This window comes from Saccoglossus kowalevskii, chromosome 19, assembly GCF_978046115.1.
Source record: "Saccoglossus kowalevskii chromosome 19, keSacKowa6.1, whole genome shotgun sequence".
Classification (NCBI taxonomy): domain Eukaryota; kingdom Metazoa; phylum Hemichordata; class Enteropneusta; family Harrimaniidae; genus Saccoglossus; species Saccoglossus kowalevskii.
The window spans coordinates 28,577,370-28,595,165 of NC_140659.1; the positions used below are offsets into that span (position 1 = coordinate 28,577,370).

At 42.2% G+C, this 17,796-nt stretch overlaps 1 protein-coding gene and 1 long non-coding RNA gene across 2 annotated transcripts; both read left to right on the forward strand.

Moving 5' to 3' along the window:
• The first annotated feature begins 12,344 nt into the window (after nucleotides 1-12,344).
• LOC144347812 (uncharacterized) lies at nucleotides 12,345-14,630 on the forward strand. The gene is made up of 6 exons (XM_085493783.1): nucleotides 12,345-12,527; nucleotides 12,639-12,682; nucleotides 13,361-13,521; nucleotides 13,753-13,802; nucleotides 14,193-14,288; nucleotides 14,380-14,630. Exons 1-6 carry the CDS (start codon nucleotides 12,347-12,349, stop codon nucleotides 14,628-14,630), a joined length of 783 nt encoding a protein of 260 aa, XP_085349909.1. The 5' UTR covers nucleotides 12,345-12,346.
• Nucleotides 14,631-14,829: 199 nt separating this feature from the next.
• On the forward strand, nucleotides 14,830-17,080 carry LOC144348088 (uncharacterized). The gene is made up of 3 exons (XR_013419777.1): nucleotides 14,830-14,863; nucleotides 16,093-16,297; nucleotides 16,821-17,080. It is a non-coding gene; the product is annotated as an uncharacterized LOC144348088 (long non-coding RNA).
• The last annotated feature ends 716 nt before the right edge of the window (nucleotides 17,081-17,796 follow it).

Sequence of the window (17,796 nt, forward strand, 5' to 3'; positions counted from 1 at the left end):
TTACTGCATATCCTGAATAATAAATAGCAATGAATACGCCTCAGAATAGAATTCACATTTTCTCTGCTTTTGGTTAGATTGCCGAAAGTATCGAAATATAATTCTGCGTGGGAGGTTGGATAGACCACCTGTGACAAATTCTCGTCGGGCCACGATTTAAGAAAAGTAAGATTATAATATTGTTACGGCTGGGCCAGTCTAGTGACCTAGTTGCCCGTCTTAGCTTTACGGGCATCTAGATATCAGTAGAACAATAATTAATGGTATTGTATACATAATATTTAAACACACAAATTTTTTTATAGAGAAAGCCGAAAGTTAGCATTAGGGGTGCATGCGAGTCATAATAAATATTTAACAATGCCGCCACTGACGAAGTACATATGCGCTATAAAATAACTTTCACTAATGCCTGGTAGACACGAGCTTTCAGGCAAAATTCATTCGGGAGATTTATTTATGCAAAAGATTTTGATCACTCGTGGTAAAAAGGTAAATATCTATCGTATTTGATAATTAGGCAAGGTGGTCATCTATCACAACACCTGATCACTGTTTTACATAGATGCATGTAGACTTGGCAACAAACTCAATGATATTGGTTTTTGTTGTCATTTATCTGAAAAATGTATTAATGTACAAAGTTTAATATTGCCTGTCTGTGAAGTGCTTGAATAGTTTGCCGACATGTTTTTTTTCCCAACGCCATAAGATCAAATCAAAGTGTATGTATATACTGCCTCCTCGTAGTACCAGTACTATTAATACTGTCCCTCACATGTAAGTAAGTAAGTAATTCTTTATTGCTATCGTATCCCATTTGAGATCTTGACATAAAATACAATAAAGTCAAAAACATGTAATAATAAAAAAAATGAAAATAAAAGGAAATACTAAAAATACGTATCTCACAATAAGAGATAAATGAATAATTGTAATATAATGTAAATAAATGTAAATCTGTGTTTTGTGGGTTTTTTTCTTGTTTTTTTGAGGCAGCTGGTACTGAAGTTATTGTTTGATTTTTTGCTCCCTAAGCATAAAGCAAGTATAAATGTGTTTTGAAACGTCTTTAATTATGTGATCGTTTTTATTATTTAATATTTTATTAATGTCTCTCCATACATTTTATGTTTAGTAAAAAGGCTGGTTCTTTCTTTATCATATAGCTGGCACGTGAATATAAATAAATATGTATATAAATGGTTTATAATTGGATTTTATTTTTACACAAGATTGACTGATATCGAGAATAGTTTAATTGCGGCAACCTATTGAACTTAGGCAGAGGGTTCTCCGAACCCACATATTCAAATAGTTCATACCCACCATAAACTCCGGTCAGTTAAAATGACTATTTTGGCATTAATCAGTGATTCTGCCAATGACGGAGAGATAAAATCTAGGTCTGGGGAAGCCCATGATTTTTTTCCATTATGCCACGAACCACGTGACCGAGGTAATGTGGCGGTGCCATCATACCCTGATATTTACTCTGGTTCCTTTTTCTCCGCACCAAGGATTACGGAAAGAGTGGGGTGGTTGGGGGGACCTGGAGTGTGGTGGACTATGGTGTGTATGAACTATGTGAATAGGCGGGTTCGGAGAACCCTCTGCCTAAATTCACTATGTTCAATTACCCACCATAGACTCCGGTCAGTCAAAATGACTTATTTGAACTGTAGGCAGAGTGAGACGCCGATAGGTAGGCTGGTTTTCTGAGCAAACAGAAAATGATGAAAGTCTTTTTTCCCCAGTCCGGGATGATACACTCTACAACTACCACTTAGCTAAGACCCCAAAGGAGGGTGGTGTCTTACATTGCCTGTGCTGTCCCTGGAGCAAAAAAGCCAAAAATGCTGCTACGGCGACAGGGTTTGGTGTGCCCAAGAAAGCTAGACCCAAACCCAATTCAGGGGGTAGTATGCTTTCGAAGTAAAGTCCGAAACAGTTCAGCATGAGGACATAGGCCGAAAAAGCGAGACCTGGAAACTTCCAAGGAGTGTTGACGGTAGAGAATTTCTATCCGCAAGTCGCTGAGACTGATTTATTGCCTATGCGCAGGGACCCTTGTGGTCGTTCAGGCAGGGTGAGCAACCAACCAGAGACTGACCTGTTACAATGGGACCCAACCTCAAGAGACCCTCCTCAGTCTCTTAGTAGTAGGTAGGTAGTAGTTGATAAAGACGTTTGCGTTCTCCAGAAGCCTGCCCTCAATATATGTTCGAGGGGGCGCCTGACGTTAGTGCTAGTAAGTTAGCAATCGCACAGACCTCATGCGCTCCAATTAGTGTCTCTGCAAGCTCTGTGTCGGGGAAGTTAACGTACTATAGACCTCTATACAGTCGCGGTAATCCACCTGGCAATGAAAGTCGGGGAGACCGGCCTATCCTGTCTGCCTGGGCCGTAACAAAAAACATGTGCTTGACACCCAGTCTTGAATCCCTAATACGGTTTCATAGCAACTCAGTGCTCGAACTTAGGCGAGGGTTCTTCGAACCCGCCTATTCACATAGTTCATACCCACCATAGACTACGGTCAGTCAAAATGACTATTTTGAACTGTAGGCATTAATCAGCGATTCTGCCGGTGACGGAGAGATAGAATCCAGGTCAGGGGAATCCCCATGACCACAAGATTATTTTACCTCTCACGTCATGAACCCACGTGACCGAGGCCACCTGGCAACACCACAGGTAGCAGCCGTCCATCACTCTGGTTCCTTTCTCTCCGCCTCAAGGACTTAGACCAATGCGACGGAAAGAGTTAGGAGGTTGGGGGGGACCCGGCATCTATGGTAGGTATGAACTATGTGAATAGGCAGGTTCGGAGAACCCTCGCCTAAATTCACTACGTTCAATTACCCACCATAGACTCCGGTCAGTCAAAATGACTATTTTGAACTGTAGGCAGAGTCAGACACCAATAGGTGGCGGGTTTTTCCGAGCAAACAGAAAAAAAAGGAGGATGATGAAAGACTTTTCCCCAGTCCGGGATGAAAACAAACCCAAAAACCTAAGTTAAGACCCAAGAAGGGTGGTGTCTTACCTTGCCTGTGCTGTCCCCGAAGCAAGAAGCCAATGCTGCTGTGGTGAGAGGGTTCGGTGTGCCCGAGATAGCTAGACCCAAGCCGAATTTGGGGGTGATAAGCTTTAAGTAAGACCGAAACAGTTTGCAAAAGAGCATAGGTCGACAGAAGCGAAACCTGGGAGCTTCCAAGAACTGCTAGTGGAACAGACAATCTGCCCACAAAAATGCCGAGACTGACTTATCGCCTATGCGCAGAGGCCCCTGCGATCGTTCGGGCTGGGTCAGCAAACAAGACCTGACCCGCTACGACGGGGCCTAACCTGAAGAGACCCTGCTCAATAGTCTCAAGAGTCTGACCTGTTACAATGGGACCCAACCTAAAGAGGCCCTCCTCAGTCTCTTAGTAGTACTTAGGTAGTAGTTGATGAAGACGTTCTGCGTTCTCCAGAAGCCTGCCCTCAGAATGTGTTTGAGGGGGGCACCTGATGCAAGCGCTAGTGAGTTAGCAATCACACGGACCTCGTGTTCTCGTACTTGGTGTCTCTGCAAGGTCTGTGTTGAGGAGGATAGTGTATTATAGACCTCTAGTACAGTCGCTGTAATCCACCTGGAGATGGAAGTTGGGGAAGCCGGCTTATCCTGTTTGCCAGGGCCATAACACAAAAACATGTGTTTGGTTCCCCGTCTGGAAAACCTGGTACGGTTCTCGTAGCGCTCGGACCGGGCAGAGAAGCAACTCCTCCTGATCCTCCGGACCGACAATATTTGCCAGCCGGGGGATGACGATCAGTTGAAGATCGTGTCCTGGGATTTGGTTCTTGGCGAGAAACCTGATTCGTGTCTTTAGTACAACTTGATCGTCCATAAAAGCAGCACAATCGTTCGCAAAGGACAGTGCACGCATAGCTCTGACCGGTGCCTACCTGAGGCGAGGGCCAGTAGGAAGACTATTTTCCACGTCAACAATTTGAGTGGTGCTGATTGGAGAGGCTCAAATGGCGGTCTGCTTAGAGTAGACAACACAGCCGACGAGTCCCAGTTGGGCGGTTCCCTTGTATGGGGTCTTGGCGTTTGGAAAGCAGTAAATAGTCTCCTAATAATAGGACAATCGGCTAGTCTTGTTCCCGTACGTTCTGAGTGGTGGGGGACAAGACCGACCAGTAGCCAACGCTCACTGCGTAGGACAAACCCATTTCGTCAAACAGGCGGATGAAGGACCCTGCTACCTGGTCAATAGAAGGATGGTATGGATCAATCTCCCTTCTGCTACACCAATCAGTGTATGCTTGCAGCCTAGAAATGTAGGCCACATAGGTGGAATCCCTGTTCGCCCTGGCCAGGACATTGGCAGCCTGCTCAGATAAGGCTTTCGCATGTGCAGGTCTACTGAGAGCCTCTATGCGTGTAAGTGATACCTGCTGGGCTCGTTGGTAGTGCGTCGTCTGGTTGGGACAGCAGGTCCAGTAAGTCCGGAAGCACTGCTAGCACTTCGATTAGCATTTCCAACAGAAGTGGAAACTCGGCCTTGCTTGGCCAATTGGGTGCAACCCCTGATAATATGCGAGTGTGCACCTGTCGAAATTTTCTCCGGTGCCTGGTAAACTAGCGGGAAGGAAGTAAAGGCGTACACAACTAAGTGAGTCCACAGGGCTAGCAAAGCGACCCTGGCCCAGGCTCCCGAAGTCAGCAGGAGTGTTATGTACGTCGGGAGCTTGGCGTTCTGTGGTGCGGCAAAACGGTCCAACCTTGGACTTGGGGCTCCCCTGACCGAGGTTGGCAAGCGACGACCACCAGGGCAGGGCTTTCTTCACTTGGTTCGAGATCGAAACCTCCCATAGGAGAGCTCCGCGTTATAACAAGCATTATACCGGGCGGCTGCGTAGTGCGGCCTGGGGAACGACCCTTCGAACTAAGGTCATCATTTCGATGATTCGCATTAGTTCACAGAGGGACACCAAGGAGCGCTGACTAGGCATTCGGCTAGGCTGCTTAGCACTAAGCAATACGCTTGAAATAGCTAACCCAAGCGTACCTCTGTGTCAAAACTCCATGCCCAGGGACACCAACTGCACGTTGGGTCGAGGTGGGACTTGTCAATTTACTAACGAGCCCAACTGGTGAAGTAAATACCGTGTTAGCCTGATGCGTTTGGCTATTACCCCTTGCCCGGGTTGTTGGTAACCGGAAGTCTGGGTACAGATTGAGGTGTACCGACATCTGGTGAAGCAGCAGCACTACCTGTTTCCTCACTCTGGTGAACACGTAGGGCGCTGTGCCTAACCCGAACGGGGGGGCACCCGAAATTCAAATACTTGGCCCAGCTGGGCGATTCGAAGGAGATGGCAACTCGCTGGGTGCATCGGTACGTGCAGGTAGGCCCCGCCCAAGTCTAGCAGGGCTAGCCAGTCAAAACAGTGGATGGAGAGAATTAAGAACCCTGAATGGTGTCTCCATGTGGAACCGATCGAGGAGCACGTACTGATTCAGTCTGCCTAGGTCCAAAACTGGACGCCTGCCACTTGTAGATTTGGTACTACGAACACATTTGGGTAGAAGCCTGGCCTTAGTTCCAGCTGATGTACCCTGTGTATGGCGTCTTTCTGGTGAACACGTAGGGCGCTGTGCCTAACCCGAACGGGGGGGGGGGCACAACAACAAGGGAAACACTGACGGGGGAAATGGAGATTTCAGCGGTGTCCCGTATCCCGGATGTCACCACCTGGACTACACCAGCGCAATCTGTGTACGACAGGTATATGTGGCCATGTGTTCGACAGTTGCGAAGGGGGTTGCTCCCTTCCCCCATGGGGTGAGTTCCCCCAAGGCCTGAAGTAGTCACTAAGTTGAGACCTGGCCATTCACCGAACACGTGCCCCCCTCCGTTGCAGAGATGAGCGTCAAACATGCCTCCCCTGCTGCCGGGTAGACGTCCGCCCAGGGAGGGTGAGGAGCCACCACCTGGCTCTTACCTCCCTGGGGGCGCGCCACTACCCTCCCCTCCCATGGAAGGGTATAAGCGCTTGCCTCCTGGCTGAATCTGGCTAGCGGACGACGCCCTAGGGTGTTGTGTTTTCTGTGCTTGGGGTGCCCTCCGTTTGCCCATGGCAGGACCAACTGGCTAGCGGATTCGATCTGAACCTTCTGGTTCATTGCACTCCGAAGCTCCGAGACTGTACCCACCATTCCCTGAACAAAGAGGGTGGAGGATGTCCAGTCTATGTCACTGAGGTGGGGGACGTACCCCGGCTCAGCTTGTCAGCAAAAACATGTGCGTCTAAGGCCGCGTCCCGTAGCACGGTAGTGGCCCTGGCCAAGAGAACCAGGCGACACTAGGGGGTGTCGCATGTAGATATGCGGTGGCCCACCAGTAAAAATGTCGCCTGGTCTAGGAGGCTGGTGCGTTCTGCCTCCAAGGTCTCCAGAGTGCTGGTCACGCATAATAATGTGCTCAAGCAACTCTGCTCTCAGGGCTGGATGGGTCGGCAAAGACACCCATGGAACGCGGCTATCCCCCTTTGCCCGGTTTGCCAAATTTGTGGTACCGGGGTCTGGGGAAGGAGCCTTGGGGTCTGATCCCAAAACCACACCAACCGGGTAGCGTTTGGTCCAGTGGGAAGTGTTGCCTAATGTTATCCCCACCCGGGGGTCTTAAGCATTACCTCCTCCGCGGCTGACCAACTCCGCCCATCAACACCGTTTGCGTGCTCTGCGCCCCACTCCGCACTCAGGCGGACAGGGAGAGACATGCCGACAGGGTTGCTTTGGATCCCGACGCCCGTGATCCCATAAGCGTTGAAGCAACCTTAGGTGGTCGCTTTTAGGATCAAGGGTGGGGGTATACATCGTATCAGTGGGATCGATGATACTCCGCCTCACCCCAAATGCGTGGCTCACCGAGTCATACAGATGGAAGTCTGAGGGACCGCCCGGAGTACCGGCTGTATCCAACACGAGCGAACTGCGTCTCCTTTCACTTTAAATATGTGAGAGGGAGCGTGTTTGACTGCGCGTCTCAAGACAGGGTCAGTTCTCTCTGGGAACACCCGTGGGTCGGTAAGAAAGGAGTCAAAACCCACAGCGGGGACCGGACACAAGGATACATTCGTTACCGTTGTACCATTACCGCGTGGCGAACCCTAGCTGGCTGAAAGGGGGGGTCAACATGTGCCCTGCCCTGAAAGCCCTGCCCCGAGATCGGAGACTTGGCTGCCAGCCCCTGTTGGCATTCAGTGCCCGAGGATCCAGAGAAGGACCGGTGCAATTAGCCTGAGCCTCGGCCACCCCCCAAAATAGTGGGAGAGCCGTGACTGGGAACGGAGGTTCCCCGGAAGAGACATGTTTGAATGCAAACATGCTTTTGTGTCTCTTCCTGCTTGCTCACCGAGGGGACACAGTGAAGACGGCTCGCTCCGATTGCGTCTGATCTACCCGGCCTGCCAGGGACGCAATTGCACCGACAGTCCTTCGACCAAAGCCCTGAACTCGGAGGCAAACCCGGCGCCATGCGAGGAAGGGTCCACAAAGAGACCCGCAACAGGCCCCATAGGAGGAAAACCTCCAGGGGCACAGCCTCGCTGCAGCCGGTAAAATCGGGTGAAACACCGCCTGAAAAAACTGTGAAGATGCCCTCCGATCAGCGGGGGAGACCGTGAAAAATATCGGTACCTCCACCGTCGGGCCTCTTACTCGGCGTCCCGGTACATGAAGTACCAGTAGCCGAGCGTGAGGACTTTCCACTCATGCAAAACACGCAACTCACTTTAATCTATTTGTTTACTGGACACGCGAACTTGCTGTGACGCGGTCAGTCTCAGCGATTTTGATGGCTCTGAAAGAAAATCTCAGGCCTCAGAACTCCAGTGAAAAAAAACACGCTTTCAGGCAAAAACCCTGAAACCCGCACGTAGCTACGACAAAGTATCTCGGATGCGGGTTCTATGCTGGAAAATTCTGAATATAACCACTGCACGGTCGACTCGAAACACGAGGAGACCGGAAAGAAAACGGCAGCGAGCCCTGGTGCTGTCATTACATCTATATATTGCTAAATACATTGAAAATAAAAGACATGCATGAGAGAAAAGAATTACAGTTGTAAAAGGTGCCGCCATGAAAACCAACTGGTTATGTAGTGGCGCTGGATTTTAATTTCTTTGTTGTGAAAAATACTACACACAAAGGGGAAAACGACACGAGGGTAAAAATGACAAGGAAAACTTATCCTACCAGCTACAATGTCGGATGCCGTGCAGCGGCAACAACCCAAGCTATAAATCCGGACAGAAAAAAAAAAAAAGCAGGCGATCCAGCAGAGCTCGCTAGATTTCATCTTCACTCGAGGCGGGGAGAAATTCAGAGTGATGGACGGCTACCTGTGGGTTCGTGACGTAAGGTGTAAAAGAATCTTGAGGTCATGGGGCTTCCCCTGACCTGGATTCTATCTCTCCATCACCAGCAGAATCGCTGATTAATGCCTACAGTTCAAAATAGTCATTTTGACTGACCGGAGTCTATGGTGGGTAATTGAACGTAGCGAATTGGGCAGAGAAGCAATTCCTCCTGATTCTTCGGGCCAACAAGGATAGTGTCCTGGGATTTGGTTCTTGGCGAGAAACCCGATTCGTGTCTTTAGCACAACTTGATTGTCCATAAGGGCTGCACACTCGTCCGAGAAAGACAATGCCCTCAGTTCTGACTGATGCCTGCCTGAGGCGAGGGCAGGGCTTTCATTAACAGCCGGCAATTTAGCACATGTGGGACCTTCTGTAAAATACACAATTGATAAACTGTCTGACATCTTGGAGGATTCTGTGCCCCAAGAGCGTCTCAAAATTGACCTGAATCTAGATACTGGAAGACTAGCTACATTAGAATTGAAGTATTCAGCTCATGCTGAAGACATTTTAAAATCTTTATTGCACAAATACATCACTGCTTTAAAACAGAATATAGATAATCGACTAACTGATTCACTGCCTTTATTAGTTCATTTAAACAAAATGGCCGCCATTCAGCCATCTTGGATCAGATCGTGAAACAAATTCATGTGCATATGTATAATATTATGTATGATGTATGTGTGAAGTTTGAATGTGATTGCTCCAGGCATTTCTAAGATACAGGTCCGGGCGCACGGAGGTCAAAACCTAAGTCCCCGTTTTTGGACTGCGTCCGAACGGGGACTAAAAATGCTGTGACATTAATACACCGTAGCTGCTGGGGTACAGTCACTTCACCCGAAATCCACTTCGCCCGAACTCCTTCGCCTGATTACCAGTTCGCCCAATTACCGGTTCGCCCGTTTTCCTTTTCGCCCGATTTACCGATGTTACACAGTAGGCCTACTGGGGGTTTCGATTCGAAATGTACATCTGGTAAAATGCATAAAATCTACCATATGATCGCATTTTAGTCAGGGTTTTCTTGCCGATGCAAACACTGCAACTGATGTGACTGTCCCTCAACTCATTGTTTCCTCCCGATACACAAATGGCATAAAACGCAACGCAACGGCATAAAATTACGTTACAACCCCGTTGTAAACTTCACGTTCGTCACCTTATAAAAACAAATTTCGACTTCTACGTTATCTTGTTTTGACTACACGTAAATACCAAACATACGACTCGGAGGAATCAGGCGAACTGGTAATCGGGCGAAATGGCAATCGGGCGAAATGGTGATCGGGCGAACAGGTAATCGGGCGAAACCATTCGGGCGAAGTGGTAATTGGGCGAAATGCCCCTAGCTGCTAACAGTGATCTTTAACAGTAATGTACACTAATAATCAAAGCTCGTCGGCATGATAATAAGTTCACAGCTTCACAGCTTCTCCTTGTAATATAATTCTACAACACTGCAGATAAGCATATTAGATGATGTTGGTTAAACAGAATCAATGAATTAAATAGCGACTGTCCAAAGTCTATCAGAAATTATGTAGGACTGTAATGTTAAATCAGAACGCGAATACATGTCCGATGCACTTATCCGATGAGTGTTACTTTGTATAGGAGTAGTTGTATTGATACATACGATTGACCATCGCTGCGGCAGACTCCAAATTTCCCGCCGAGTTGTCAGTCTTGGGATATTAATACATCACTGGTGTGTTGCCATCTTGGAATTTTCCGACGCGACACCACTGACTTCAGAGGCAGCGAACAGTCATTCTGCTGAGAGTTGTTTTCCCAGACAGGAACCAAACCTTTCACTCAATGTTCATCTGATACAATTCAGTCGGTTTGAATCACCACATGCACTTTTTATATAAACATTTCAAATAAAAGTACATTTAAACACCAGACTTCCACTTGGACGCAACTCAGTTTTCCACAAAGAACTAGTTGATCAAGGCGCAACAGTAAGTTGGCACACATTTTTCAACCCTGAATAGTACGTAGTAAATAGAAAGCAGGCATTAAAATGACTTTCTACAGCTAAACAAAATAAAAAAGAGTAATTTTAAATAAATAATACCAAGATTCCGATTATTTATAATTGATTATGATAAAATCATCTGGCGGATGCATACAACAGTATTCCACTTTCACCGGACATGGAGATTAATGAAAAATGCGCCACCAACGACTGGAGTTGGGCACCATTTGTTTTCATATCGCTTCAGTAACTGTTCAAAGAATACATTACACAAAAATAACACTATTTTAATAGGCTACATGCAGATGTCTCACATTAGGGAGAATATTGTCAAATATCGGCGATGATTGTTCTTCATAATTGTATCTTTATAATACAACAGTTTTATATATAGAATTATAGTGTAACAGTCTACGATTTCGGGTAACCAATGTGATTCTGAAATATACATGTACTACCAGTTGAGTCCACATTGTTGAAAATGAGAAATGCTTCAATGTAGTGAGGAAGTGCACTAATCGTAATATTATAAGGTTATTACGAGAATGCACGAAGACAGCACAGCTGGAGTATCGACCGACGCGCAGCGGAGGTCAATGCGCGGCGTAGTGTCTGAGTGCATTTTTGAGGTGTTCTCGTAATAACATTATTATTATACATCTTTTCCTTCAAAGGATACGTCATAGGAATGCCGAAATCCAAAGTGTTTAGAACAGAATCAACGAACTTCTTTGTGTGGAGTCCGGTCAAACTCTGCTGGTAGTCGTCTTTGTTTTTATTATTAGAGGACGCTTCCGCGCGTAATCATTCCATATTTAGAATACCCCGTAAAATACCGCAAAATTACGAACACTATAACTTATGGCGTTACGGTTACAGATGTATAATAATGAAAGTTATGACTACGAATACAAATGTTGTTTACAGTATAATGAAGGTTGTTTGTGGCAAGACTACGTTACCTAATGAAAACACTTTCCCTAATTGTCGACGATTTTCATCAATGAAACAGAAATTTCACTATTAAAAATATGACAAAACAGTTACAAAAATCGTTTAAATGTAATTTGTTATTACCTGGTACAGACTGAGAATTGTACAGTAATTTTAACAATGTTTCAAAGTTTACATATATGCCAACATTCTAACTTGCTGTGTTTTGTTTCACACATGTCAATTAAATGTCTTTGATTAAATCTAGAATCTGTGTAAGAGAAAATTTTGTTAAAGAATAAAACCGTACCAATAATGGGATAAATTTAATCACAAAACAAATTGAATTAACTGATATATACATGTCGTTTGTAATTAGGTACAAGACATGAATCATGTCGACCACATTGTAACCTGTCAAGCTGGAATTCTCAATTACTAATGCGAAGTGTATTATAATTTATAACTATAAATCCCTAACCCTAATGTTTTTTGCAGGGGTTCTTGTATATAACAAGAAAAGACTTGTTATGCGTTAAGACGACTGTAAGAGAGTTGATTACAAACACAATTATTATCCTTTATTGATTGTCAATACATAAAAATATACGATACAACACAACACAACACGTCGCAGCGCAACGTATCGCATACTTGTAATTTTTTACAATTTAATTCTCATTTCATTGGATACGATTTTGCCGCAATTTGAATAGTTGATGTCAACTGCTTCAATACTTATGTGCGTCACGTAACTTAGAAACTGTTCGAACACACACATAGGTTCACTTACTTGACACATGTACATATGTACACATAAACAAAAACACAAATAAAAGCAGCGATTTAAAAGATTTAAAAAAAATCAAAATTACTGAACTATTATCAAATCTCCTAATCACCTATTTTAATAGTACATATTATGCTGTCAAGTACGATATCAAGAAATCAGAACGCAGTTCAGATAAGCACTGCTCCAACCAAAGTCCAGTGATGAGGTAGATGATAATTCATGAGTATCACAATGTAATTTCGCGTGATCGGTCAGGCAAAATATCCCAAGCCTTTACCCTCTGTGAACTGTTGTATTCGGCGAAATCTGTTCCCGGTGAATTCATCGCCGTTCTAAATTTCAACATGACGAAAACTATAGGAATTATTTCTCTGGTAGTGATCTTATATAGTAAGTTTTTGGCGTTTTTTTATTGTCATGTACCGTTTGACTAATGTGACGTTTGATATGAACAACACATCACACGGGTAGGTTATAATTCGTGCTATCATTGTTATGCAGATGTTGGTTTGCCCATTGGAGAAGCCAGTCAGCAGCAGAAACAGGTAATTCATATAATAATTTACACCAAATTGTGTTCGCTAAATAGTCGTGTATGTCAGCGAGTAATCCGGAATTCATGCTATAATCGCAATAGAGTAACGCTTCACAGCATGGGTCTTCTGTCTTAAAAACTATTTTTAATCAGAGGGTTTTCTCAGAGCGTCAGAGCGTCGTGTTTAGATATCGTCAGATTGTGAACAAACATAAATATCAAGATGACCTCAGGAAACCTCGATGTCAATTTGGATACTAAATTTCTATTAGGAACTACTAATGAATATATGGCCCTGGTCTCATTAATTTGACTGTGGTTTTATATTAAGTTCTTTGACTACTATATACCTCGTAGGTCTGGAAATCGATTCATATTTTGTAACTTCAAATTATTCTGAATAGACTTCCCTTATTTACTATTATTTACTGAACAAAAACACAGATGCACATCAACCAATGCAAGAAAATAAACGCGCCTAAGACTAGACGGAATGGGGTTCGTGAGTGATACTTAATCTTGTTATTTACAATAAGACGTTTAGGATATATTCAACGTTTTGTATGGGTAATAGGACATTATGCTTAAATACCACGTGTTTCGTATTTTTATTTTGTTCTGCATTTCATCAATGTTTCAGTGCCTTCCTTTCGTTATTTTCATTTTATTTTTGTTAAATTCACATTAGGTAGTCCGCGCTGAATATCTGTCCCAGCCAGATAACCCAATTGTAATAAGTACAAAGGAAGTCAAAGATAAGCAAAAGGAATCACAGGGAGAAGGCAACGTTGATAATCGTGTCTGGACGTTTGCATTGCATCTCTGGACCGATTCACCTTACGAGTATATGTAAATATGTTAATATTTTCGCTATCATATACAAACCTGGCATGAAGGGTTTATTTAATTGATTTCTGTAAGTTAATTATTAACTAATACAGCACAGTCTTTTAATTGAAACAATATTGCTCACCTATGCTGCTCTCACGTACGTGTGTGCAAGACTATTCAACTGCATTTATTTCCGAGCGACAAACTATTTTTATGTGGGTTATTTGTGCTATATTATTTGATTCCCAGTGATAAATATGGAAACCTTGCCGGGGTGTACGTAGATATTATAAAAAAAGGTATGTACCAACACATTATTATTGTGACCGCCTTGTAAGTGCAGTTTGCAAACTTAAGGTGATTACAGTCTAGAACAGTTTTAATTAGCAGCTATACAAAACTAAGAACATAAACTAATAGATAATGGATACGTTACGATATGATACAAATGAAATAATTGAGGTAATGCTACATGGAGCCGAAAGGATACTACAAGATACTAACGTATTTTGAACATATTGAGTACTTGTCTAGTCGAGAATGAAAAATTTCCAATATTTTTAATGTGCTACGCGTCTTAACTAGATAAATAATCGAATTTTACAACTAGAACGCTGTACACATATACAATTTTGTCTGCTGCGTGTTGTTATATGGTCATACTGATATTGTTTTCACTATACTTGCAGTTTGTGAGGAAGCCGGTAAACACTGTGAACTAATGTACGATGATGTTGAAAATTGTAACAAACATCCAGATAACCAGCGAATGCAAGCAGGACCAGGTACAGTTAACTATTCTTGTATTACACAAACTTTGCTTGTGACGTCATATTTCGCAAATTATATATACTTCTATTGTATGATATGTTATAGGTATACTAGGAGAATGGTACGACGCATGCGTCGCTTACTACAAAGTTCCTGAACGCCTCCCAGTATTTGACTTTTCTGATCCATTCATAAAATACAGCGCAAACATGGCACAAATGTATGTACTGGAAGGAAATCCACTAAACTTCCAGCCCGAGAATCCGTTCGGCAGAAAAATAGGTGAGAAAAATTTCAATGTAACTGTCACAGATATTGGTTGGCATGACAACAAATACTCTAATGATGTGATTTGAATGCAGCAACGCATTCATTTATTATCATTCATTCATTCATTCATTCATTCATTCATTCATTTGTTAGTTTTGCATTTAAATTTTGTCTTTTCATCTTAGGATTTTTGAGCGGTTTTGCCGCGGACGAAGAGTGTATTGTGAAACATACTCCTGAGAAGGACTCCATCTTGCCAGGCCATAAATTCTACGCATCAAGCGCGTTTGAGTTAGCCGAGATGCTGCGAAATAAAGAGGTACGTCGCATGTGATAAATTTATGTTTACTTGTTAAATTTGAGCAAAATCCAGTAGAAAACATATGTAGCATGAACTTTTAGATTTGTCTCAAATTGTTATATTACTGATTCAACATATGCCTTACTCATTCCCGATGGATAACTTGGATCGTGTATTTTGAAAACATAGCGTAACTATTACAACCTTGCGCTTTGAGAATCGAGATTAATTTACAAATGAATGAAATGATACAAACTAATAATGGACAAAGTTTCTTTACAAAAGTGAGTATAAATGTATCAGTATGTCGATACATTTTGTGTGAAAAGTACAATTCTGACTAAAATGTACCAGAACAATGAACTCATTATAATTACTTGCAAAATTAATTAATATTCATGTTTTCCAAATAATATTACATGTTATGTAATAATTTCTATATCCTTATAGAATAATATAACATAAATCATATAAAAGTTCCTAAAATAATGTAACATTATCTAACCAAATTTGACAAATATTGACTGTGTTCTCAAATAAAACCTATACTGTATTAATCTCAATGTCACTTATAGAATTATATAAAATGAATTGTATAAAAGTTCCCAAATACTAATGCAGTAATATATATATATATACATATATATATCCACAAATAAAATACTAGTCAAATTTGAAAAGGGCGGGAAACTACTTATCTTAGTTTACTCCACTTATCTAATTGGCAGATTATTGAGATCATCTTACGACGAACATCTGGTTCTCATTAACAAAGGTATAAATATGTCCATTTATTTCTGCATCTAGAAAATGTTTTATTTCAGCTAAATTCTACTCCACAGCTGAAAATTGCACTAGCTAGTTACACCAAAATTGGAATTGGTTGATAAACAGATGAAATTGTTTGAGTTATTTTATCCACAAGAAATGTTGGTAGAAGACGAATCAAAATCAAACTTGGTCGAGATACCAAACTCCTTAATCCAAGTTTGTTATAAGTTGAAAAAAATGATTGAGTTAGTGTAATCACATCAAAAGTTTTTGTAACGAAGGTAACGACAACAACAACGAGGACAGACATTTTCCTTCTCATATACCTTGACCTTCATCTACGATGAAACAGACAAAGTGATGTATATGTTCAGTTGTTTTTAAGTTTTTTTTGTTATACATCCTCATTATCTCGAGGGTTAAGGTCAACACCAACATCAAAGTGCACACTTTTGTTTTTATTTTAAATTACTTAGATTGATGCGGCTTTTCTGTTTACTGACATCGAAGAGTTTCCCGATATAAAACCTGTTGGCCAGAATTTCATTTGCAGTGACACTGACACGTACTTGGTCATGCGTAAAGGGAGTCCTCTACGTCAATGGTGGAATAAAGCATTTGCGCGTGTTGTTGAAGAGGGTAAATATTATGGAGTTTGCTTCAAGGCCGAGAGAAAATATGGTGAGTTTATCTTCCCAGTTACATCACTCACATAACTACATAGATATATGCTAACGCACATATGGAGACTGGTATGTGTATGTTACGTAATGATAGAAGAAAGGCGTTCTGAAACTGTTCAATTGACGAGTTTAAAGCGGGAGGGTCGTCACCTGGGCACGCGCGGGAATTGAGTCCGAAGCAAAGATAACAACACACACTAAAACGCAAAGGCTCGTGGTTAGACGCTTGTTTGTAAACAACGACACGCTATGGCCATCTGACGCATGCGCAGGTGACGACTCCCCCACTTTAAATGAAACTATTCATAAACATTAATAGATGAAGATATTTTTCATTTTAGTACTAAACTAACCTAACTAACTTAGGAGTATTGTGCACGACATTAATAAGTCGAGCGTCTTATAATTTAAAAAACGCTTATAATGCTATGATTTCATGTAATGCAGTCACAATTAATGATTAATTAATTTAATTTTAGTACATTTTTAATTATTTATATTATTTATTTTGTTTATAATAGGGATATCACTTCAATGTATTTAGACCAGAATATTTGCAAGATAATGTTATGGCAAAGGAATAAATTGTGCTGATGATACATCACGTGATGCATACCATATAAGGGTATGAGAATGTATAATCAATGATGAAACGATACTGGAGTCATCAGTGTACAAAGATTTATATTAACACTAAATATTCTTCATAGCAATCGTAATAAACTGTATTACTGTATGTTTAACAATTTCTTACTTTCAATAAACCGATATACATCAAATATTTCGATCACATGATTTTCGAATTTTGTAACTTAATGAATGATTAGGGGGTTACTATATATGAAAGAACTCTGGGGCGCAAACTTCTATCGCATTTACAAAGTACTTATCTCTACAATGACCCTATTTTACAATAGTTGCGTATTCCATCCAATATCCTTATTGCCATGGCAACCGAATTGTGATGCATATTTTGGGTCATGACTGAGTTGTGTGATTTTGTAGCCACTGCATCACATGATAAAAATGAATGAGTGAAGATTGCAAGAGTTTGGAAGGTACATGAACGGACCTCTATTGACTTGTGATACCAATAGCAATTCCCGCATGGGGTAACGTCATATAGGCGTTAAATACATTAATAAAAAACTCCCATTTATAATAGCATGTGGTTGGTTGTGGTCCAGCATTCAAGGTTCAGCAAGCACAGCAAACATGCATGTATATAATAGCCACGAAAATTGTCAAATATTATAGTTTTAAAATGCAAATCGTGCATCCCAGTGCTGTCTGACAACAACGTCAGAAAATGAACTTTATGTACATAAGTACTAACAGAAACACGTTTATCATATACAGCTGGATGGCAAAGTTGTAAAGTAAATATATTTAGATTCTATCCGATAACAACACTGACCTGCAAAAGATGACGCCATATTGGGATTGAGGCTATGAGTGGCCGCTTCATCATGATCCAATCTGTTCATACCGTGTTGT